At 41.4% G+C, this 25,472-nt stretch overlaps 1 protein-coding gene and 1 pseudogene across 2 annotated transcripts; both read right to left on the bottom strand.

Annotated features, from left to right (window-relative positions):
- Positions 1–999: 999 nt before the first annotated feature.
- On the bottom strand, positions 1,000–24,676 carry AMACR (alpha-methylacyl-CoA racemase). 2 transcript variants are annotated; one of them, XM_023216540.2, is made up of 6 exons: positions 24,287–24,676; positions 22,400–22,543; positions 21,233–21,393; positions 15,107–15,293; positions 5,594–5,985; positions 1,000–2,393 (listed from the first exon to the last, which is right to left on the bottom strand). In XM_023216540.2, the coding sequence occupies exons 1-6, from the start codon at positions 24,657–24,659 to the stop codon at positions 2,289–2,291; spliced, it is 1,362 nt and encodes a 453-aa protein (XP_023072308.1). In that variant the 5' UTR covers positions 24,660–24,676; the 3' UTR covers positions 1,000–2,288. The 2 variants fall into 2 exon arrangements, with proteins under 2 accessions (XP_023072308.1, XP_023072309.1); XM_023216541.1 differs by lacking the exons at positions 1,000–2,393; positions 21,233–21,393 and having other exon boundaries at positions 5,967–5,985; positions 24,287–24,666.
- LOC113225108 lies at positions 13,432–14,202 on the bottom strand (annotated as a pseudogene).
- Positions 24,677–25,472: the final 796 nt, after the last annotated feature.

Consider the following 25,472-nt stretch of genomic DNA (forward strand, 5'->3'; position numbering starts at 1 on the left):
CTCTCATGAACACACAATTACACATCACACATGGCTTCTCTCACACACGTGCTATTTTACATGATTACACATGGCTTCTCTCACACATGCTATTACACATGATCACACACATGGCTGTGAGGTAATAAAGCCTTATTACATAGAGGTTATGTCAAAATGTAAATAAATTGATATCTTTTTATAAACTTTTTATAAATACATTCTATTTTTTCCTGACTACAAGTTTTCTACACACATAGCTCAAGAGTGAAATAACTAGATTTAAAATGGTGGCAGGTCACACACTTCTTCAAATCATTAGCTGTGTCAGATCGCCCTGATATTTCTCCTCATTGTACTTAATACATTCTACAATGAGATAATTCTGAGTTTATTGCATATCCTGTGTTTGTCTTTGATTTCCTCAAGAGCAGAGAACAGGTCTGTTTTGTTCATTATGTCATCCCCAGCAAGTATCATGATACGTGGCACCTAGTAGATCCTCAATAAATATTTTCTAAAGGAATTACTGAGTGAATAAAACGTACACACTACATTTTGTGCTGCCTGTCTGCTCAGATCTATTTCCTTTGGTGTTCTTTATCTTATGGGGCTACATTTCCAGGGTTCCCTTGTTTTCTGGCTTCTAGGTAGATTTGGCTAATAGGAGGCACTGGTAGGAAGACTAGGGGACAGAGAGAAGGAAAGAAGCCAGGATATTTCCCTAGATTTCTTTCTTCTCCCTGAGGTATTACTGGAAGTGTCTGTGTCTCCAAGGTGGGTGCAGCAACTTTGGCTTCTGGGTCCAGGTAACACCAACTTTTTCCCATCACCCCTGCATTCATAGGAGTGGTCCTGGCTTCCTAGTTTTGTTCATATCAGGGTTGCCTCGCTATCTCCTGGGCTTCTCTGCTCTTTAATCACCAGTGGAATTCTTTATATTAAATTTCCTCTGTTTTAAAAACTTCGAGTGGGTTATATTTTCTTTGCTGGACTGTGAGGTCAAATGAAAAGTCTGAGTTGTAGGGAAAGCAATCTTTTTATTATTTATTTATTTATTTATTTATTTATTTAGAAACAGGGTCTTGTTCTGTTGCCTGGGCTAGAGTGCAGTGGCGCAATCCTAATTCACTGTGGCCTCAAACTCTGGGCTCAAGTGATCCTCCTGCCCCACCCTTAAGCAGCTAGGACTACAGGCACACAGCTCCATACCTGGATAATTTTTTTATTTTTATTTTGTAGAAATGGAGGTCCAGCTATATTCCCCAGGCTGGTCTTGAACTCTTGGCCTCAAGTGATCCTCCATACCTGGGCTGGAAAACACAACCTTATGGGAAAGTTCCTAAAAATCGTTGATGAACAAGACTGAAGGCCAGAATATGAAAGCTTAAGCTCTGATTCTGCCTCTTCCTAGTTGCATATTCCTGAGCAAATAATTTCAACTGGTATTTCTAAAACTGTGCCAAGGCACCCAGGGCATTAGAGTGACCTCACAAGAGTATCTCATAATATTTAAAAATTTGAACACATAAACCCAATGAAACTCAACATCTGTCAGACATCACATGAACTACTAATGAGGTAGTTCATGCCTTCAACATAAGATTGCACTACAATCCTTCTGATAATTTCATATTTTTGTGAGACTGGGTTTCCCAGTCAGTCTGATAGAAAAGCAAGTACTATATGGACATTAACATGGAGCAGAAAGTGAGGGCAGCAGTGTCCGATCTCATTCCAGGTGAGAAGTTGCACACTGTCCAATAGGTGCATACATCTCCTTAGTAAGTAGTTGTGATTAACAATGAAACAGAAATGAAAAATATATTTTCTTTTATGTGTATTATATTTTTAAACAACTAATAAGTTGGTAGGACATAAATATTTAATTTGTTGGGACCTAATTATTTATAAATTGAATGATTATTTAATTTGGCCTAAGTCACCATGAAAAAATTACCGAGGCGCTAAGGGAAACATGAACTAAGAAACCCTTCTGAGTCTGTTTTCTCATCTGTAAAATGAAGAAACCTGCCCCACCTTCCCCTTACAATTGATTGCTGAAGGACAGTTGAGATACTGTGCATAATGGACCTTATTGATGGCCTACGCAACATCCATTCTCTACTCCCTCTACTCTGATGGCACCTGGATTAGATTGTGGAATCTTCCCCTTCATCACATGCCTTTAGGAAGTTGAATCCAGGGAAGCTCCGGGAGCAGGCTGGTTTTATGTAAAGACATAAAACTAGGTGCTCATTGTTAGCTTATCTTCTTTTTCAAAGATTGGCATAAGAAAGGCTTGTAACTTAACTCAGTCCAAGGAGACACAAGACGACTTGCTGGGGACTCCTGAGATCTTTATTTCTGGATATTGCTGTGTGTGGGTATAAGATCCAGAACTTGCTACCAGCCTGAGGAGAAATGGACACATGGACAATGGAAAGCTGACAGCCCAGAGAACCGCAGGGAAACAGGCCCAAGTGACTGGACACAGGCAACCCTAAAACTGACCATCCCTCTGGACTCTAGGTAGTGAGCCAACACATTTCCTCATTATTTTGGATATTGTTTTTTGCAGTTGAAGGCATTCTGATTCAATATAGGTGAGACTATTTGCAAATTACATAGTGTGATGCAATTGTTGGTAAAGTTCGGAATGTGTGTTTTTTTTTTTGAGACGGAGTCTTGCTCTGTCGCCCAGGCTGGAGTGCAGTGGCCGGATCTCAGCTCACTGCAAGCTCCGCCTCCCGGGTTCACGCTATTCTCCTGCCTCAGCCTCCGGAGTAGCTGGGACTACAGGCGCCCGCCACCTCGCCCGCTAGTTTTTTTGTATTTTTTTTTTTTTAGTAGAGACGGGGTTTCACTGTGTTAGCCCGTCTCGGCCTCCCAAAGTGCTAGGATTACAGGCTTGAGCCACCGCGCCCGGCCCGGAATGTGCTTAGAGGGAGATCATGAACACCAAGACTAAAGGCCTGGATGCAGCCTATCACCCTGTTTCATGTGACTTTTATTTATCACCATACAGTTTGTGGCATTTCAACATTTCCTACATTGTAGAATCAAGAAAGTAAATAAATGTATATCAATGTCTTCAAGAATGTATCATTCTTCTTTCACTAGAATTTGCCACCTTCAATTGCCTGCTTCTCTTCCACTCTCCTTAAAACTTCCTATTTTCTCCTTACCTGTCCCCTTTACTTCCTTCTAAATCTACAGCTTGTCAAAAGTTAACTGAAAAATAGAGGTGTAACATTTTTTTGCACAGGGTTTTAGACTCTTCAGAAAAAGGAAAGTATGGGTCACTAACAAAAGCTACTAACCTTGCTTTTATATATTCACCCTTTAAAAGTTCACAACCTACAAAAACCAATTCTTCATTTGAACATTTTGTGTAAAGTCAACTAATTACAGAAATCAATGTTCTAAGCTAGCCTGTTTATTTACAGATTTTTTGCCAACTTGCTTTTATCCTTTCCCTCACTGGTCGATTCAACAGCTATTTTTTTGAGCACCTATTATAAAAGCAACCAAGGTAAAAAGATTTGGTCCATATCCATTACGATAGTGCTACTCAAAGTGCAGTCATTGAACCAGAATCATAATCACCTGGAAGCTTGGTGGAAATGCACATTCATGGTTCTTACCCTAGACACACTGCTGTAGAATCTCTGGAGGTGGGGCTCAGGAATCTGTTTTAACAGTATCTCCAAGTAATTATTTTGCCTGCTAGTGCCATTAATCTGGGAACATATGGCCTAGTGAATAATTTTGTAAAGTATAGTAAAGGCAATTACTATCCTTGCAGATGTGTACGAAGTGAGATGGAAACAGAAAGGGCCTTAACAATACAAGCTAACACTAAGCACCTAGGATGTTTAGGCACTTCACAGGCATTGTCTTAGACATCACAATGATACAGTGAGATTTGAACCCAAGGCCCTTCTGACTCTACAACTCATAATTACTGTACAAAACTACCCTAGGGCTGAGAAGCACAGGGAGTTTCACAAAGAAGGCTGTGTTCCAGCCCAGTCTGAGTTTGCTAGATCAACAGCCTGGAGCAAAGCGGTCTTGATAGTCCTGGAAAATAATGGTGCAGTATAGAAAGGAATGGAAACAAGAGAGACCACAGCATAGTCAGGAATTTCAGGTAGTCCAATGTAAGTGCTGGGGAACAGGAGGACAGGGATGGGCCTGGACAGCTAGATAGAAATCTTATTGTAAGTAAAGGTTTGATATGCTACGTAAATGAGTTTATAGTCTACTCTGTAGGAAAAAAGACCACCACGAGATTTTTGCAGGACTGAAAATTCAGTGTGGTATCAAAAACATACCCAGTGGAGTAACATGATAATAATAATAAGGCAATGATGCTAGAGGTCAAGGCTGACAGGGCAACTGAACTGGAGTCTTGGGAAGAGATAAGAGGGGCCTGAATGAAAAGTGCAATGGGGGACAGGCAGAGGGAATGGATTCAAGTGCCGTTAAAGTAGAATTGACAGCACTTCACTCTTGAGATGTATTCATTGGATACATATTTACAAGTTTCTGCTATGCACTTGGCACTATTCTAGGAACTAGGGATTTTACAATGAACGAAACATACAAAATCCCTCATAAAGCTCCCATTCTAGCGTGTGTTGGTGGGCTGGCGGGGGTGGGAGGGGAGACTGGGGTTAATAAGCATATATGTCAGCAGTGATATATGGTACAAAGAAAAATAACATAGGGAGAGGGGATAGCAAGTGATTAGGTGGCTGCTATTTTAGACAGAGGCTAGGAAAGGACTCTCTGCAGGGGGGCAATTGGGCAGTGGCCTCAATGAAGTAAGGATAAGCTGAGGACCTATGAGGGCAGAGATAGGCATGGTGGGAATGGAAGCAGGAGGCTGGTGAGAGAGAAAGACTTGCCTGGCAGGACGCAGGTGATGGCACAATCTGAGAAAAAGAGGCATGTCAGTGAGGCTAACAGGCAGCTGCACAGAGAAGGCCGGCTCCCAGCAGAGAGGGTTAGACAGAGGGGTGGGAGTTATCTGCCAGAAACCAGGAGATCATCTGCCAACATTCTCATTCAAAGACACTGACTGAATGATTTCCGGTCAAATTAAAATGGTCAGACTTCTCTATTTAAGGACATTCATTTTTGGAAACAATAGAGCCAAAAATATTTCAAAGATTCACAAAATGCTATTTAAATGGTATTTAAAGGGTTTTCTTAGAAGCATTGTACAAACTTAAAAGGACAAGAAACTTTAGGGAAAAAGAAAGCTTTACTTCATAAATTACGTTATATTAACTCATTCAAAATATAAGTCAAGAATCTTAGTATCAATAGATTATATCAAGCACACTGGAAGGCAGAATAACTACCATAATTTAGTATAAGTATCCAAAGTATTTATAAATCAAAAGCCCTAATGATAACCATTTTTAGAATTCAATCATCACTGTAGAATCAGTCTGTAATTCTTTTCTTGATTAGAGTGGTAGGACACTGCAATACTGTTCCTCCATATTTCCACACATACAATGTTATGTGTTACTCTACACTGTAAATGCAGTATTCAAATTCACTTGAGCTGTGGGCCTGGAAGTTAGAGACTAGCTTTTACCTTATTACTTTCAATGATTTTATCTGACTTAAGCTGATCAATCTCTTCGCGGCTGAATCCAAATTCGCCAAGTATCTCCTCAGTGTGTTCTCCTACAAAAGGATCCCTTTTGAAAGAAGGGACGGCTGGGGTGTTTGACAGCAGAGGTGCAGGGCGGGGGCTCATGTTCTGCTCCTCGTTGGTGATAAACGAGCCCCGTTCCTTGCTGTAATCATGATGAAGAACCTCCTCTAAAGTCAGAACCGGAGTCACACAGGCATCTGTGCCATCAAAGATTTGACACCACTCTGCCTTTGTCTTCTTTGCAAATACAGCTGCAAACTTCTTCTTCATTTCTGGCCAATCATCCATGCTCATCTGATTGGGAAGTTCATCAGACTTTAGTCCAAGTCCTGAGGAAAAATACAATTTCTTAAATTATCATGCTTTGAACAGAGCTATTATAATCAATAAAAATGAATGCTGAGCCCCCTGTACTATGCAAAATAAAATGTTCTATAAGAGCTTCTAAATCAGTCAAGAGAAAAAAATGTAAAGTCAGTTTAAGGTTGGAACCAAAGGCTGGAGAGGGCAGAGGTAGTCAGACTTGTCACCACCAAGATTTTATTATTCATATTTCATCAAAAGTAGTCTGTTCTCAATGGTCTGGTTTCCAGAAATTGATTTCCTACCTCTGAGTAGATTTTGAAAACAAATTTCCCCAGGATGTTATTAGCCAGTCATACTGAGTTAAAATAACTCCCTAATCTCTATAATGTATTCAAACCTTATAAAAAATATGAACAATTTTATACATGACCATCTCAGTTTCCAAGGAAGAAGCCTGAAGACAAATTATTTAATTCAGGATTGCAATTTTATAAATACATTCATTTATCTTTATTTTGTTAAAATAAAAGAGCTAGAATGCCAGGAGTGATGGCATGAGTATAGTGCAAGCTACTCAAGAGGCTGAGGCTGGAGGATTGCTTGAGCCCAGGAGTTCAGGGTCCAGCCTGGGCAACACAGCAAGACCCCCATCATCCATCCACCAATCCATCCATCCATCCATCCATCCATCCATACATACATACATTTTTAAAATAAAAGAGCCCCAAAGGGCTTTGTACTAGGATAAAGGACTTGTAAGGTAACCAAAGACTCATGCAAATTGTTCCTGTAACAAACAAAACAGAAACTTATTAGCCAGCCAGTCAACAGTGGGGCATGCAGACTCTCCTCTCCGGCATGAAAGGAATTTGAAGTGCCCATCAAGACCACAGTGCAGAGATCATGACAGCAGCTACCTGGGGATTTAACAGGAAAGGTGGCCTCTCTAGCTCTTGACCCCATCTGTGTTTCCTTTACTGACTATGTGGGCCTACCCCTGCAGACATGCCCAAACTCCAGTGCTGATTAAATTATACCCAAAGAGCAGGGCCACTTTACAATAGTTGGTGCAAATGTCCCTTTTCTTCCCTCATATAAGCGGGTTTTTAAAAGTGCATGGCTAAGTGTCAAATGATAACGAAAGGCCCTTTCTTTAGGCATAACACTGTGTATAAGTTTAGCCAAGTTAATTGAATAATCTTCACTTATAGAATACCTTCCTCCTCCAGCATGTTGACAATCAAGGCCAATTTTAAGTTGCTCTGAAGATGGTAAAGTCCCTATAGAGGTAAGAAGACATAAATACTGAAGTCTCTTCTTAAGGTTTTGAGGACTATGAGGAAATAAGAAGAACTAACACAGTTCCAGATTTTTGTAAGCAGTCTCCTGTGGAATATATAAGTACATTTTCTTCTGTAACCAACAGTTCCATTCAAATACCAGGATGGATATGAGGCCATAGTTTCAGGTTATCACTATAATCTACAGGGTATCTTTCACTTGATGTTCTTTCTTGATTGCCCTGAACTCTGTGAGTGAAAGGCACATACAATGAGCAGAGAGCAAAAAGTAGTGATCTTCACATGCTTTTAAAACAGTCTCTTTTTATCAGACTGTGATCAGAATCATAACACTAAGTAAAGCCGGAGCCAATATGTTCTCTCTTTAACTTTATAGTTGAGATTACACAGGTCATAGTTTGTATGCTCAAAAAATACTAGAAATCAAAAGTCCCCAGATCCTACCCTACCTCTAACACCCCAAATCTCCCATTGTCTACCATGGCTTCGCAGCCCACCATCTCCCATCCTGCCCATGACCCTGACCAAGGTCACAGGATTGAACACCAGTGGTTTAAGGTGAGCTGTTTGCTGTGCTCCTGACACTCCAATATGGAACTTGGGATCCAGTCCCAAGTCTCAGAATCCATAATTGTATAAATATAGTTAAAGATTGTGACTAGTTGTTATGGCAAAATCACTATGAAATTTCTGGTATTTTAAGTCAAACAGATTTTCAGGAACTAGCCTGGGGATTCAGATACCATTTAAAACTTGGGAAAGCATGTTTTGATTTCAAAAAAACCACGCCCCCCCCCCCCCCCCCCCCCATTACAAAAAACGCTTATTCTTTTAAGTGCATGCCATAAACTTTACTGCAATATAATATTAAGTATATAGTAAGCAGTCAAAATTCATGTTGTAAATATTCAATGATATATGTCCAGGATGGCAACTGTAAACATTATTTTATTATTATTATTATTTTTGAGACGGAGTCTCACTCTGTCACCCAGGCTGGAGTGCAGTGGCGCGATCTCAGCTTACTCGAAGCTCCGCCTCCCACGTTCATGTCATTCTCCCACCTCAGCCTCCCTATTATTTATTTATTTAAGACGAAGTCTCACACTATTGCCCGGGCTGGAGTGCAATGGCACGATCTCAGCTCACTGCAACCTCTGCCTCCCGGGTTCAAGCGATTCTCCTGCCTCAGCCTCCCAAGTAGGTGGGATTACAGGTGCCTGTCACCATGCCTGGCTAATTTTTTTGCATTTTTTAGTAGAGATGGGGTTTCACTATGTTGGCCGGGCTGGTCTCAAACTCCTGACCTCGTGATCCGCCTGCCTCGGCCTACTAGAGTGTTGGGATTACAGGCGTGAGCCACTGCATCCAGCCATAGACATTATTTTTATAATGAAAAATTGGAAAAAATGTAAATGAACTTGCATAGGGAATTGGTTATATAAATTTTAGTACAGGCAGATAAAAAATATGATATGGCTGCTATATAAAATGGGTAAGGGTAAAGATCTTTTGTACCGACATGAAAGAACGTCTTTACTATATTGTATAAAAAGCTATAAATTATAAATTTATATAATTATATATATATAAAAATTATAAATTGTAAAACAGAAAATAATTGCTGGGTATTGTGGCTCATGCCTGTAATCCCAGCACTTTGGAAGGCTGAGGCAGGAAGATCACTTGAGCCCAGGAATTCAAGACCAACCTGGGCAACATAGTAAGACCCTGTCTCTACAGAAAAATCAAAAAGTTAGCCAGGCATGGTGGCAGAGGCCTGTGGTCGTAGCTACACGGGAGGCTGAAGCAGGAGGACTGCTTAAGCCCAGGAGGTCAAGACTGCAGTGAGCCATGTTTGTGCCACTGCACTCAAGCCTAGGCAACAGTGTAAGACCCTGTCTCAAAAAATAAAATAGAATAGAATAATTGTGCATTTGTATATGTACAATAAAAATTCTTGAAGGCCACATCCCAAATGTTCCCAAAGTGGAAGAACAAAGGAAAATTTTCCCTTCTTACTTTTTAAAATCTGTATTGCTTATTTTTTTCCTAGCAAACATATAATTTTAAATTTTTATTTCATTTTTGAAAATTGTGGTAAAATATACATAAAGTTTACCATTTCGGCCATTTTTTGGTGCACAGTACTAGGGCATTAAGTACACTCACACTGCTTTACAGCTATCACCACTGTCCATCTGTACCACACAACTCCTGAATTTCTTCATCTTTTCAAACAGAAACTTTGAACCTATTAAACATTAACTCCCGCTCCTACCTCCCCACAGCCCCTGGCAACCACCATTCATTCTACTTTCTGTCTCTATGAACTTGACCACTTTAGATATTTCACATAGTGGAATCATATAGTATTTGCCCTTTGGTGACTGACTTATTTCACTCAGCATAATGTCTTCAAGATTCATCTCTGCTGTAACGTGTTGGAATTTTCTTGTGTTTTTTTCAGGCTGAAACACATTACATTTTATTCATCCATTCATCTGTTGATGGACACTTGAGTTGCTTCTACCTCTTGGCTATTGTGAATAATGTCACTATGAACACAGATATACAAATATCTGTTTGAGTCACTGCCTCCAGTTCTTTTGGTTATATACTTAGAAGTGGAATTGCTAGATCATACAATTCTATGTAAAATTTTCTGAGGAAATGTCATGCTGTTTTTGACAGTGGCTACACCACTTCACATTCTCATTGGTAGTACACAAGTGTTTCGTTTCCTCACACCCTTGCCAACAATTGCTATTTTGTATTTTTCAGAAATAATAATTTGAAGGCCAGGAGTGGTGGCTCACACCTCTAATCCCAGCACTATGGGAAGCTAAGGGGGAGCAGATCACTTGAGGTCAGGAGTTTGAGACCAGCCTGGTCAACACAGTGAAACTCCATCTCTACTAAAAATACACAAATTAGCCAGGCATGGTGATGGGCACCTGTAATTCCAGCTACTCAGGAGGCTGAGGCAGGAGAATCACTTGAACCCAGGAGGCAGAGGTTGCAGTGAGCCGAGATCACGCCACTGCACTCCAGTCTGGGTGACAGAGATCACCTAGCTTTTGAAAATTATCTCCTGATAAAACAGCTTTTGAAAATTATCTATTGCTTACCTGATTGTACTATAAGAACCTTGCTATCTCAAAATGTCATAAAATTCTCAGTGTTTTCAGATTTTTTTGTCCTAGAAAATAGCAGGGATGCAGCAGAGTATGTACTTTAAAAAGACTTTGCACACTTATGTTCAGAAACTGAAGATATAAATTAAAGTATGGTCTCAAAGATCTAAAACACAAAGGGGAGTAAATTAGGTATGTAATTAGTACTACCTCAAAAATTATTATTATTACTGTTGTTGTTGTTGTTCTGATACATAGTCTTGCTCTGTCACCCAGGCTGGAGGGCAGTGATGCGACCTCAGTGCACTGCAACCTCCGCCTCCCAGGTTCAAGTGATTCTCGTGCCTCAGCCTCCCGAGCAGCTGGGATTACAGACATGTGCCACCATACCTGGCTAATTTTTGTATTTGTAGTAGAGACGGGGTTTCACCGTGTTGCCCAGGCTGGTCTTGAACTCCTGACCTCAAGCGATCCACCTGCCTCGGCCTCCGAAAGTGCTGGGATTACAGGCATAGCCATCGCACTCGGCCCTCAAAAAATCATCACAGATGTGGGGGTTTGTCCAGTAGGACTTGAGAGAGAAGAAATGTATATGTGATTAGTAAAAGTAGTATTTTTGTAAATAAATCTTATAAAAGAAAGATAATGCTGAGGCATTTTGGCATGGACTAGGTAGATAAAGTCCAAGGTGATTTAACATGCTATCTCCTAGAGCACAAGCCATCTGTCAGCTAAGGATTCTAGGTAAACTTTGAAGGGAGATGAGGGTTAAGGATACCATAAAAGGCTATGGATGCAAAAAGAGGGGGCTGTAAAAAATCAGGGGAGTTACAAAGTTTAAACTCAGCAGAAGAATACCCAGGAGAAGGTGATCAGGAGTTAAGGGATTGGCACAATGACCCTGCTAGAAAAATGTTGTCTTGTTTCATTTTCAGTGTTTCCAGAAAGGCTTATTCACTGAGGTGAAGTGTGGATGTGAAAAATGAGCCTGCTCCACACATACAGCAGTCCTTCTTCATCCGAGGTTTGGCTTTCTGTGGTTTCAGTTACCCACAGTCAACCGTGGTCTTAAAATATTGAATGAAAAATTCCAGAAATAATTCATAAATTTAAATTGCATGCTGTTCTGAGTAGCATGATGCATGATGAAACCTCACAGCGTCCTGCTCCATCCTGCCCTGGACATGAATCGTGTCCATCCTATCCACACTGTGGGGCTACCAACCCATTAGTCACTTAGTAGCCAACTAGGTTATCAGGTTGACTACTGCAGTATTGCGGTGCTTGTGTTCAAGTAACCCTTATTTTACTTCCTAAGGGCCGCAAAGGTTGTAGGTGAAGGTGATGCTGGCAATGTGGATATGCCAAAGAGAAGCCTAAAGTGCTTCCCTTAGGTGAAAAGGTGAAAGCTCTCAGCTTAAGGGAAGAATAAAACTCGTAAGTTGAGGTTGCTAAAATCGACGGTTAAGAATGAATCTTATATTCATGAGATTATGAAGAAGGGGAGAAGGAAAAATAAATTCATGCTAGTTTTGCTGTCACAACTCAAACTCAAAAGTTACAGCTATAGTACATGGTAAGTGCTTAATAAAGATGGAAAATGCATTAACTTTGTGGGTGGAAGACATAAATAGAAACAACTTCCAATTGACAGCAATCAGATTCAGTACTACTGCAGTTTCAGGCATCCACTGGGGGTCTTGCAATGCATCCCCCAAAGATAAGAGAGGACTATCGTATGTTTTAAAATAACAGGATACATCAAGGAAGGGAGTTAACTTCCAGAGTGGCAGAATAAGAGCCTTCAAAAACCTGCGTTAAAGCAATGAGAACACTTACAACAACTGTCAGAATTAACTTTTTCATAATTCTGGAAATTAAAAGCTTGCAGCAATCCAAGGCGCATTTATTCAAGAAAAACAGCTGAATCTCAGTAAGACCAGTGAGCTTTGTGGTTTTAGAACTTGTGCCAGTTTCATCCCTCTCCCTGTGGTAGCCTTGAAAAGTAACGTCCCCTCAACTCTGGTCAGTTCTGAAAACCAGCAGGAGAACAGACCCGAGAGGAGGAAAATAAGTTTGGAGCTTCCCCCAAAAATCCCATCCCCAGAAAACTGTCATTATTTAGCCTGTCGGGCAGGTCCCTGAAAGGCTCCATTCTCAGGGCTTATCTTTCTGTGATCTAACTCAGAGCTCACTTTGCTCTAGCCCTAAAATGCTGATTAAAAAAAAAAAAAAAGGCAATATTTTATCGCAGCTGTCTTAGGTGGTGTTACTTATTGCAGCTAATGAGATGCTGACCAAAAAACTTAAAAGAAAAAAACTGGGGAATGGTATATCCATACGGGGCTTTGAAAAGCTCCAACATGTTCCTGAGAATTTTTTTTACACCTCCTGAGAAGGCCACACACACGCACACGTGCAGGACAGTGCGAATGCCCGGGAGAGATCTGAAAAGGCCCTCCTCTCTCACCTCTGGCTGACCTTGAGGCTCTTCACAAGCAAGAAGTTAAGGCACGTAGCGCTTCATAAAAAGATGGGAGATTTATTGGTTCAAGGCATTTAAGGGCCACAGTGGCTCATGCCTGAAATCCCAGTACTTTGGGAGGCTGAGGCAGGAGGATTGCTTGAGATCAGGAGTTCAAGATCAGCCTGAGCAAAATAGCAAGATTCTGTTTCTACAAATAATAAAAAATTAGCCAGGTGTGGTCATGTGTGCCTGTAGTCCCAGCTACTTGGGAGACTGAAGCAGGAGAATCGCTTGCACCCCGGAGTTCATAGGCTGCAGTTGGCTATGATCACACCACTGCACTCCAGCCTGGGCAACAAAGCGAGATCCTGTCCCCTAGATTAAAACAAACAAGCAAACAAAAAAGGCATTTAAGGACATTTCTGTCCAATCATTAGCTGAAGCTAACTCAGTTGACTTCGGTGGCTACACATGCCAAAGAATACAGATTTAATTTAAGAAAATCATTAAACAAACAGCAACAATAACAAGTCCAGGACGGAGGTCCTGAGGAGTCCTGGGAGGTTGTCATACTGAATTATTTAAAATGTCCAGTACTGTTTTAAAATTTTACACATTTATTTTCATTAAAACTTATTTCAGACACTTTGGACCCAGCATGTCTTTAGGTTTTACCCATTCATTCAACTGCTCTGCTGTGAGACAGCCAAGTTCAACGGCAGTTTCCTTTAAGGTCGATCCGTTTCGGGGTGTTGGCTTAGCAATCTCTGCTGCTTTGTCATACTCTATATGAGGGTTGAGAGCTGTCACCAACATTAGCGACTTCTTCATTAGCTTCTTGATCCTTTCTGTATTGGTCTGGATTCCCTCTATGCAATTATCTGTGAAGGAAACTGAAGCATCCCCCAGCAGCCTGAGTGTACCACTAAGTTTTTTAATCATCATTGGCTTGAAAACATCCAACTCAATATGGCCATTGCCACCTCCAACGGTTACAGCCACACAATACCCCATGACTTGAGCTGCAAGGATGGTCAGCGCTTCACACTGAGTAGGGTTTACCTTGCCTGGCACGATACTGCTTCCGGTTGCATTTTCAGCAAGGTCAATTCTCCCAGACCTGGCCAAGGACCAGAACTCAGAAAATGAGTATCATTTGCTATCTTCGTCAGACTGCAGGTGGTAGTGTTCATGGCTCCACAGAGCTCCGCCAGAGCATCATGAGCAGCCAGAGCTTCCAATTTATTTGGAGCAGTGACGAAAGTCAAGCTTTTTAATTTCCGGACAGAGAGGTATCCTTTTTGATCTAGATAAACCATTCCGTTCTTCTATAGTTTTTCCAACTATATTCGAATAGGTGAAGTTAGTATGTTTAATCATAAAATGCTTTCAGTTGCTTGCAAACACAATTATTCCATCAGATGAGAATACATCAAAAATTTGAAAAATTAAAAAAAATCATTCCAGCTATATGCAAATAACTTTTAATATATGCATCTGAAAAGCTACCAAACATAACAATGAAACCCGAAACTTGTAGTAGAAAGGTAAATGCACTGTGATCAGCTTTCACATCACTTCAGAGTATATTCTGAAACTTCTTAGATTCTACATTATTTATAGAGTGAATTTTAAATTCAAACATTTCTCAGGAACAAAATGACTCCCATCCAATTATTTAATTAGAGAAGAAGAGATCCCAAATTTTCTTGCTAATTTATGGCAACTTGCCAAGAAGGCAAGAATCTGCAAGACAGGTAATCTGCAAAGGCATAGTGATATAGTAACATATTCTAACAGAATCTCATTTGCCAAAATCTTTCCATGCTCTGGTGACTTCTGACATTGAAGTGCCATAAGGTACATCTACCAAGGAATAGCAGCTGGTAGAACATTGAATGGAAAGCGACCAATGTGGGCATATCATTTCTAGGGAAGAGTAAGATCTGGGCACACAGGGGCAAGATTATCCAACACAAGGAGTGAAATTAAAGCACCGAACATCCTACAAAAGGGGTTATTATTTTTAAAACCCTCAGCTATTTTATAGACTAGTAAGACTGCTGGTCAATTTAAAAGCCATGGAAAATGCCCCACATTATACTGACGGCTATAATTAGGTTAATTAGAAAGTGGCTATATAATAAAAGACATCATAGATTCCAAAAGTCTTTAAAATAGAACCAAAGAACATCCACAGCAAAAGGGGAGCTGAGGGAGACACATGAAGTTTATTTACCTTTGATCAGCAGCTCGTAGAACTGGGGTTCTATTGCTCCAACAGCCATGAATTCCCCATCTGCTGTCCTGTAAGTCGTATAGAAAGGTGCACCACCATCCAACATGTTCTGTCCTCGAGGTGCTTCCCACAGACTTGATTTCTGAGTTTTCCACAGAAAAGAACTTAAATAAGCTGTTCCTTCCACCTTTGAGAAAACAAATTCAGATAACGCAAGTGTCAAAGCACGAATAATTTCTCCTATTCAAGTTAAAAAAATATTTGCATAAAAATTCTTATCTTAGGGTATACAAAGATTCTACCTAATTATACAACTTCTGTGGTATTTCCAGAAAGTGAGTTAGAGCAGTTTGTATTAGAATAGCAATTGGCTGCAGTATTCAGTTCTGAAAATACTGTAAGACCTAGAAGGAATGACTTTTGTTCTCCATTTCTAATAAGATTGGCAAAATGCTGGTGATTTTTAGCTAGGTGAGGGTACATGGAAGATCACTGTACTATTCTCTCTACTTTTTATAATGTTAAAAACTGCCAAGACAAAAAATTAAAAATTAAAAGAGCTTTCAAAAATGCATCTCCTGATCTCCATACCTATAAACACACACAGAAGAACCATAGCACATTTTAAAGGTAAATCTCATAATAGTCAAATTTGACTTGTTCCAGCTCGATTCCAATCCCAAGAAAACTGTATTTGAGTATTTAATATACGTTATATTTCGTAATCACTAGAAAGGTATAAAATAAACTAACAATACAGATGGCAGGTATGTGCATTTTCTGAGTCCAGGCAAACTGGTTTGGGAATGCCACCTTCCCACTGAAATCTGAAGCAATTACACGATAAAGTACAATTACCACGAGGCTCAAACTCAAAGGCTGGAGGCACTGATTTATTTGAAGAGGATCATGTTCTGATCTTTATGTCTTTTATAAGCCTAATGTCTCCAGCATCCAAGGGAGAAGGCCCTCAAAACATCCTTGTCTCAAAAGTTACCAATAGAGGAGACCTCGTTCCAGCTGCTAGCAATTTCTCAGTTACTGGCTGTGAAACAACCACAAAATGTATCTTTGGATATATCCAATTTTCCCTTTTAACTTGAAACTTCATACACAACTGAATTTATGGCTATGACACTTACTATCACCAAATAGCTGAGTTCATGTAAGCGGCCTACAGCAGTGCCTTTTTTTGAGGCTGGATTACAGAGATGTTAGAGTTCCACATTTATACACACACACACACATATACACATATGCATATATATGTGCACTATTTTAAATATATTTTATGTTTATGTTATTTAAGCACATATTTAAATGTATCCTATACCAAATTCTGACTCATCAGAGCCTCAACTCATTAACATTTGTTGCTAGACTTTAAAATACAGCTTTTCCTTCCAATTTTGCATAAATGTTACCTTGTATTTGAAACACTATTAAGGAAAACTTTTGTTCTGCATGGTTCTCCTCCCCTCTTAATCTGTGCTTACTCATACAAAACCAACAAGTTGGCACCTTCAATAAGCAAGTGCCTGCTTTCCGCTCAAGCTTTGTTTCTCTCAGAGCCTAATGCCAAATCAGTTGGGCAATAACAGATGAACTGGAAGCCAGCTAGCTTTTCATACAGTGCAAGCGAGAGTTTTCAGAGAGAGTTCTGCATATTGTTTATCTGACTTTCAAGTTCAGGCCAAAGAATGTGAGAAGTTTTTAGACACTGTAGTGAGTTGACCTTGAAACAAAACATTTTTGTTCTGCTTCATCATAAATGAAATGCTATCTGAAATTTTAAGCAAGTTTTTAAAAATATAAGTTTTTTTTTTTTTTTTTTTTTTTAAATGGAGTGTCGCTCTTTTGCCCAGGTTGAAGTGCAGTGGCACAATCTCAGCTCACTGCAATCTCCGCCTCCAGGGTTCAAGTGATTCTCCTGCCTCAGACTCCCGGTCAAAACAAAATACAGTAATAAACTGAATACTGAAAGTGATGAGACAATCACCCATAAACTCTAACTTCTAGTGTTTGTGTTCAGAACAGCTTCACTGGCCTGACAAAATAATATATAAATATTGAGTATGTAAACATAAAATGTTTTATGCTAATAAAATACCCCTTTAATCTCTTTTATATGTTGAATGTCCTAATGAGATTGCTGAAAAATAGACGTGTTAACAGTTACAGGTCCAGTTGGGCCCACTCAGGACAAAAACAAGCTCTGGTCCAATCCTTAGCATCAGAGTGGGGCACAGGCCAAGAAATACAGCAGGAACCCTTCTTGTCTCATCCTAAGGCCTGGCAGTGGCTACCCTGGCACACGGCTTCTCTTGCCCCATTACTCATACACCATGCATGTCACAGTCGAGAGCCCCCTGACACGGAGAAACCGCAGCCTCAATTTGCCACCAATCTTTGATACTGTTAAAAGAAAAACTTTACATAGACAAATTAATTTAAGAGTTTGAGCAAAGAATGACTCACGAATTGGGCAGTCTGTGGAACCAGACTAGGTTCAGAGTGACTAGTGTAGTCCTGTGGCCAGAGAGGACTTATAGACAGAAAACGGAAAGCGATGTACAGAAAACAGAAGAGAGGTACAGAAACAGCCAGACTGGTTACAACTGGGCCTTTGCCTTGCTTGAACACGGTTTGAACAGCTGGCCGCCTGGATTGGTTGAAGTATGGCAGCTGTGATTGGCTGAGACTTGCTGCTTATTACAATAGTAGGTTACAGTCTGTTTACACATCCAGTTAGGTCACAGCTCACTATGTAAGAGAAACCTTTAGGTGGAACTTAAAATATGTAAGGGGGCAGCTTTACGCTACAGTTAATTTAACAACAGTGTGCTCATCATGTGAGCCCAGATTGAGTGTAAATACAGCAAAACACACTCCATATTCCAGAGTTATCTTAACTACGGTTTCCAAGGAAGCAGCACTACAATAAGGCAGACTCCAGCTCTTCACAGGCAGGCCCAGGTCTGGAATTGTGCTGCTAAACAATGCGAAAACTTTCGGCCCATTAGAAGGCATCTGCCTCCCCCTAATCAGCTTCTACAATTGCCTGTACCACAAGGGTTCCTAGTGATGAAGTAATGACTATGATTTACTGATTCTTTTAGCCTTAAGTAATTAGCAAATACTTACTATCCCCTAATGGAAATATGAGCCCAGAAGAAAGATGACAACATTTTCACATACCCTAAAACCTTACTAACTTCTTTATATTATTTATTTATTTTGAGACAGGGTCTTGCTCTGTTACCCAGGCTGGAGTGCAGTGATGTAATCTCGGCTCACTGCAACCTCTGCCTCCTGGGTTCAAGCAATTCTCATGCCTCAGCCTTCCAGGTAGTGTGTTGGGGTCCGCGTTATTTCCTAAACAAAGGAATGAACACACAAGACAACACAGGACAAGACGTACATGGCGGCCGCCCCGAACGGCACACTCTGCTTTATTTTATACAGCCGTTTGTGGAATGTTACCAAGTCATGGGGCATGTGTTGCTTCTCTGACCTTTCCTTGACTCCCAAGATCAGTAAACATTGACCAGTTTCCAGAGCCCACTGTTTACAGCTGGCTCCTTTGTCCTTTCTGTTTGCAGAGAAGGACCGTCCTGCTTTGTCTGCAAGAGCAGGGCTTATCGGGAACGTCTCGTTTGCGAGCATGCAGTCCTCTACATAGTGGGACTACAGACATGCACCACCAAGCCCAGCTAATTTTTTGCATTTTAATAGAGATGGGGTTTCACCATGTTGGCCAGGCTGGTCTCAAACTCCTGACCTTAGGTGATCCACCCACCTTGGCCTCCCAAAGTGCTGGGATTACAGGCGTGAGCCACCATGCCCAGCCAAACTTACTATCTTCTAATCATTATATAATTCTGATTAGCTACATTCTGCTGAAAGCAGCAATAACTTTTTATTTATATTTGATGATAATCAATTGCACCTCTTCAGTAAATTATTCAAATTATTACTAGAGAAGTATCTAGCCTCAAATTCTCCTTAACACTCCCCAGGTCCCATTTTTGCTCTTAGTTCATTCCTTTTGGACCCCAGGGACCATGCCCATGGGGCAGCAGGGGAAGTTGTTGAAAGCAGTGGCTTTAGGGTCCAACTGCCTCGGTCGGGCAGTGCTTTGGACCCTTTCCTGTCATCTGCTTTAGAGGAAGGCAGTTAATCTCTCCAAGCCTTCAAGTGTTCAATGCCAATGACAGTAGCATGTCTCCCTCAGGAAGTTGTGTGGATCACAGAAGCCCTGTGGAAGGTACCGGTCTTGAGTTTGGCGGGTACTGGTATAAAGCCGGTGCTGCTATCTCATGCAGCAACTATGCCATGACCATGCCAAGAGCTGGCCCACAAAAGATAAACCACACTCCCCTGCCGCTGGTACACGCTTCAGAGAGGGCACACTGGAAAGTGTGAGATGTGCCCTGATGACAGTGTCCCAGAGGTACACATTCAGTACAGGGCGGGTCATGATTCACCATGAAGAGAAGGAAGCGCAGGCTGAGGCTCTGGAGATGAGGGGTTTCTGGTAGAAAACGGATTTTGTGAAGATCATCAAGGACCCAATCCAGTTGACACTCTCAGTCTCTAAACTCTTGAGGTATCCACCAACATTTGACCCTCTGACCCTTCCTTTCTTTGGTTTCCATGACAACACTCCATTCTGCTTCTCTCCTTAGCTGTCCTCAGCCCTTGCTTCTCTTCTCTGCCTATGCATTCCTTAAATGCCAGTGTTCTGTCCCCTTTCCTAGTGGATCACATAGTCTCATATGGCTCCCAAATGACTCTGAAATCTGTTTCCAGTCCCTAACCTCAAGTATCCCACCTGGATATCTCAAAGGCACTTCAAAATTAAAATGACCAAAACTGAGTTCCTTTTCGTCTAGTAAAAATAATCACAATGACAAACTTTAACAGAGGGCCCACTATACGCCAAGCACTGTTCCCACACTGAACAATGGATGAACTCATTGAATCCTCATAGCATCTAACAATGCTATGAGGAGGATGTCATTATTATCTCCATTTTACAAAGGAAACTACAGCACAGAGAGGTTAAATAACTTGCCCAAGATCACAGAGCTAGTAAATGGCAGAGCTAGGATGGAGGTAGTCAGCTGCCACTCTATGCTCTGACCACAGTGTCCAGCAGTCCTCCTTCAGGACACTAGCAGGTCATCCAAGCCAGAAACCTGGGAGCCAGCCTTAACTTCTCCCTCTTCACTCCCTGTCAGTCCACTATCAATTCCCAGCAATTTTACATCTCAAATGTCCCTTCAATGCAAACCAACTCTACTATTAACTGCTTTAGTACTTGCCCTGATCTCTTCAGCAATAACCCAGTAATTGGTCTCTCTACCTCCAGGCTTGTCTCCTCAAATCTATTCTCCATCCTACCTTCAAATGTCTGTGAAAATGCAAACATGCAGTGGTGGTGCTGGAGTGCGCTCTCTTGCCCACTAACTGTGAGATCTTGAGCAAATGGCTACGCTTCCGTTCCCTTCTCTTTAAAACAACAATGTATTGCAAATGCAGTTTTGAGAATAAGAAGAAATCACACAGGGAATGTGCTCAGCAGAACATGAGGCAAGCACTCAGTGGATGACAGTGAACAAACAGAAGTGTTATGATATCAGAGCATCCCCTATAAAATGCAGCAGGAAGGTTTAGATAGGGAGGTCCATTTCACCTCAGCATCCCTAAGAATTTTCTCTATCTGCCGAGGGAGACTTCTTGAACTTTGTTTGAATGATGACTGCTTGAAAATGATATACTAAGCACAAGAGATACTTGGGGAAAATTGCTGAAATATTTAGGTTGGCAAATATTTGGCAAAACCTGCAAGTACTTTTGCACCAACCTAAAACAACATAGGAATCAGATGAGTCACAGAAAGTTTACAGAACTGACTCCAAGAATAGATGATCAAAATATGACATTCTAACAGATATATAAAGGACATGAGGCTATTTTAAAAAGAAAAGGATATCTTGGTAACTTGGATTGAAACTTCAGATGTCATTTATCTCTTGTCTTCTTAAAAAAAAAAAAGATTTTAAGCAGCCATATCTTAAACTTAGGGACAAGTGGCAGGCATCTACCCCAATTAATACTTACCATATTTGCATCAATGACCTGACCCTTGCCAGAGCGTGTGCGTTCAAAAAGAGCCATCATGATGCCAAACACGCACATAAGACCACCACCAGCAAAATCAGCCAGGAGATTCAGCGGGGCATACGGATTCTCACCATTTCTGCCGATTTTTGAGAGAACACCTACATCATTAAAAACAAATTTAATGTCTCTTTTAAATTTAATCTCTTCTTAAAATAAATATGTGAGCATCTTAGAGGAATAATCAATCTCTCCAGTAGATAATCTAAGTGAAAGCTAGTATACATCACTTTCCCAAGAGCTTAGTCAGTAAACTTATAAACAGGCTTTCCCTTAAGACGGGATCCTTGTTTTGCTGTTTTCCTTTCTAAAACCTCTTCCAACCAGAATTTTCAAATATTGCTAAGTTTTTACTCACTCACTTTTGGAAAAGAAAATGATTGTTTATTTTGTGGTTTTAAACCAGTAAATGCACTTTCATTCTTATTAGAAAGAAATGCAAGAAAGTACTTGTACACAAGAAAAGAAAGGAATTTAATTTTTAAATAGATGTGAAAAGCCAATTATATTACCCATTTCTTTCCTCAACTTTTAAATGTGTACTCACAGAAAGTCTGAAACGTCCTGTAGTCAACAACACACAGTTCTTAGAATTCTGGAATCAGGCCTATCTCACATGTTTTCATAGGCAAAAACGCTAATAAAGTGATATTAGGACCTGAAAACCATGGGCTTTTTCTAGCACTCATAGAAGTCTGAAACAATGACTCAGGCAATGATTCTCAAAATGGTGGGTAGAGATTTTGGGGTGGGGCGAAGTAGCTGTCAGAATCGAACTATGTCAACATTTTCAAACTACAGAGCAACCATCCCTAGTACCCAGTAAGCCTCTTAATTCCTAGCCGGGGCTTGTCTGAGAATTGACTCAACAAATGTAGTAAATAAATGATGGTAGCAGGCATGTATTATCCTTTGAACGTGTTAAGGGGTGGAGTGAGGGAAGGTTGAGAATGATTGTTTCAAGCCCCAAACCAATCCATTTTAAACACCCATGCTCTCCTGATTCTGATAAATATTTAAATCTTCACCTTTAAGAATTATTGTTAATCAACATACCTGTAGATCTTGATGGAATAAAAGTATAGACTAAATTTTTTTTCAACATACCTGACAAAGCCAAATAGTTGATATCATGGCCAGCTAACCGGGAGAAGCTTCCTGACTGGCCAAATCCAGTCAGCCTGGCATAAATAAGCCTTGGATTATCCCGCTGCAGAATCTCTGGGCCAAGTTGGAGTCTCTCCATGACACCTTAAGAGAAAAGTAACAATCTTCTTAAGAGAGTATGAATTGAGGATGGAGATAATCCCTTCTCTGAGACAAACATAAAATAGCACTATTGCAAGTAATATTAACAACATTTGCTCTGGGCTAATGGCATGTTTACAGCAGTTAAGGCCCCAAAGAGTGAAGCCACCATTTCTGGAATGTGTGGCTTCTTTCCAGGATGTAATTTCTCCTGGTACATCCCTGTTTCCCTCTAGGTTTATCCAAGCCTATTTATTCAATCCCCAGAGCAGGATCTCATGCCTTTAGTAAATCCCTTTTCTCTCTTTCTATACTGCATCAGTGTTTACCACATCCCACCTCAGCTGCACTTGCTTGTACATCCATACACTTATCTTCCCTATCAGCTCATGAGCTCCTCCTGCAGAATTCACACCTGATCTGTTTCCACAGGCGCTAAAGTTCCTAGCATTAGTACCTTCACGAAAAAGTTTAGCACCCATCTGTAGAAAGAGAGGTTAGTGACAATAAGACCTGAGAGTTTTTAAGCTATCAAGTATAATATTTATAGCACAAACCCCAGGTAACCTGCACCTGAAGTTTCCTGGAATTAAAAGTAATCAAAATTACATAATAAACTCACTGTCTTTACCCTCCTAAGGCTAAAATAAATCACAGAAGACCTCTAGTCATCTACCTAGATAAACACCAGTCACAATCCCTCACCCAGAGGCTATATCCATATTCCCAGCCAACCTTCCTCCTAATAACAAGACCTTGGACAAGCCTCCTTCATCTTAAATGGAGCATTCTTAAATTATTGCATAATCTTAATTATTAAATAATCTTAATTATTAAATCATTATTGCTACAAGCCTCAAATATGGCCCTGAGGGTTAAATGAGTTAACGCATTTAAATAAGCCTGGTGTCCCGTATGTCAAGGCAGTTGCAGCAGGGATGGAGAGAAATAGTCCAAGTGGGCTAAAGAACAAAACGACTGTATCGATAATCATTGAAATTGGATGTGGTGAAAGGAAGACTGGAGTCCATGATGAAGTACAAGTTTCGGATTCAGGCATTCACTGAACTAAATAATACAGAAGGTAGAGATGCTGTTTTAGAAGGAAGGAAAGGCTCAGTTTGAGATTTGTAGAAGCTGCCTGGCGGACAGCCTTGACGGCGATGCCCAGGACCTGTGTATGCCAGAGTCTGCGGTTCTGAAAGGGGAAGTCTACAAAAAGGTGAAAATGATGGGAATGGGTAACGGGGCTCCAGGGAGCAGATGCTGCGACTTAGAACACCAGCGTTTCAGGCAGGGAGCGTAAGCCTGGGTCCGTGGAAGGCTGGAGGGTACAGTACTCCAAAACTGTAGCCGAATAACCGCCTATATGCAGTTTTCCGGGAGGGGAATCCTATGGCTTTCATTAGATTCTTCCAGGGTTCAAGACCCTCAATTAATTAAGAAAGGCAAATACAGAACGTTTCTTAGAAGAAAAAAAAAAGAGGAACTTGGGAAGGAGTCAGAGAGGCCAAAGGAGAAATCGGGCAACAGCACTATCTCAGAACCCAAGTTTTGGACAATCAAGTTTGGGATGAACGATCACTAACAATACCCTAGGAGGCAAAAACATCTAGCAGGCTGAGGCGGACAAGGGTTCCTGCGGCAACAGGGCAAAGGTGTGGCGGGTGCAGCCTGGATCGAATGGCCAGACCCTCTCCCCTCCGCGGGAACTTCCAGAGAGCAGCCCGCGGGGCCCGGGCTCACCGCTGCGGAAGGGCTCCAGCAGCACGTCCGACCGCGCGCACAGACGCCGCAGCACGGCTGCTCCCCGCGGCTGCTTCAGGTCCAGCACCAGCGAGCGCTTGCCTCGGCCCAAGCGGCTCATGTCGTAGTGGGAGCCCGGCCGCTCGACGCGCACCACCTGCGCCCCGAAGTCCGCCAGGACCATAGCACAGAACGGGCCCGGGGCCAAGCCGGCCAACTCCACGACCGAGATGCCCCGCAGTGCCATGGCGCTCCCCAGTGCGCCCTGAATGAGACCGAGCAGCCCTTTGCCCCAGGCCAGCAGCCTACAGGAAGCTGTCCCCAGGCCGGGCGCCCCGCCCCCAGCCCCGGCGCCGCGTCCCAAATGCGCCATCCCTGCCCCTCTTTTGTGCGCCTGTGTGAGCCCGCGGAGTCTGCGCACTGGCGCGCTTCCCGCCCGGTCTCCCGGTACTGCCAGTGGCAAATTTGCTAGGTTGCTTTCCTTTTTCTGCAACCTAAATTGCTGAGTGCTAAATTGCAGGGACTGACCTATGGAGCTCCTGCCTGTTACCGTCCTCTCTGGACGCTTTTATTGCCACCATGGCGATACCCAGCAGTTGTACCCCAAGTCCTGCCGTGCTCTAGGGAAATAAAATAACAGAAACACAAAAGAACAAGGCAAAAGCGTTTTCTCCCCTAGGCTGCAGATTGTCTTTTTCACCGCCCCTGCTTAGCTAGCTAGCTAGCTGGCAATTTAATCCAGAAATGGCTTGCGATCTCTCGTAGATACACTCGTTTTGAGTTACAAACTCTGGATTACGTGTCTTTTTAAAAAAGTTTAGACTACACTAGGAAAATTATTCTAGTATCAGAAGAACATCAGGGGTGTGGTGCTCACAGAGCTAAATGAGAACGCTTTAAAAATGTTAGTTTGTCTTCTGCCATTTCTACAGAAATCTGCAATTGCAGGTTTTCAACCTAATACGTGATATTTAAGAAAAAAAAAAGCAATTGCAAATAGCCCCACTGCTTTTACAAATCATTTTCTCTCTTCTAGATACAGCCCGTCAGGTGGCCTAACATAATTTTTGACATCTCTAGGAATTTGAATAGAACCAGAAATAGGTGCCAGAGACATGCCTGCACTAATCTTGAGTGTGGGTTTATGTATTTCTCAAGCAAATGATTAAATCAAAAGCAAAACTTG

Source organism: Piliocolobus tephrosceles, chromosome 4, assembly GCF_002776525.5.
Source record: "Piliocolobus tephrosceles isolate RC106 chromosome 4, ASM277652v3, whole genome shotgun sequence".
NCBI lineage: Eukaryota > Metazoa > Chordata > Mammalia > Primates > Cercopithecidae > Piliocolobus > Piliocolobus tephrosceles.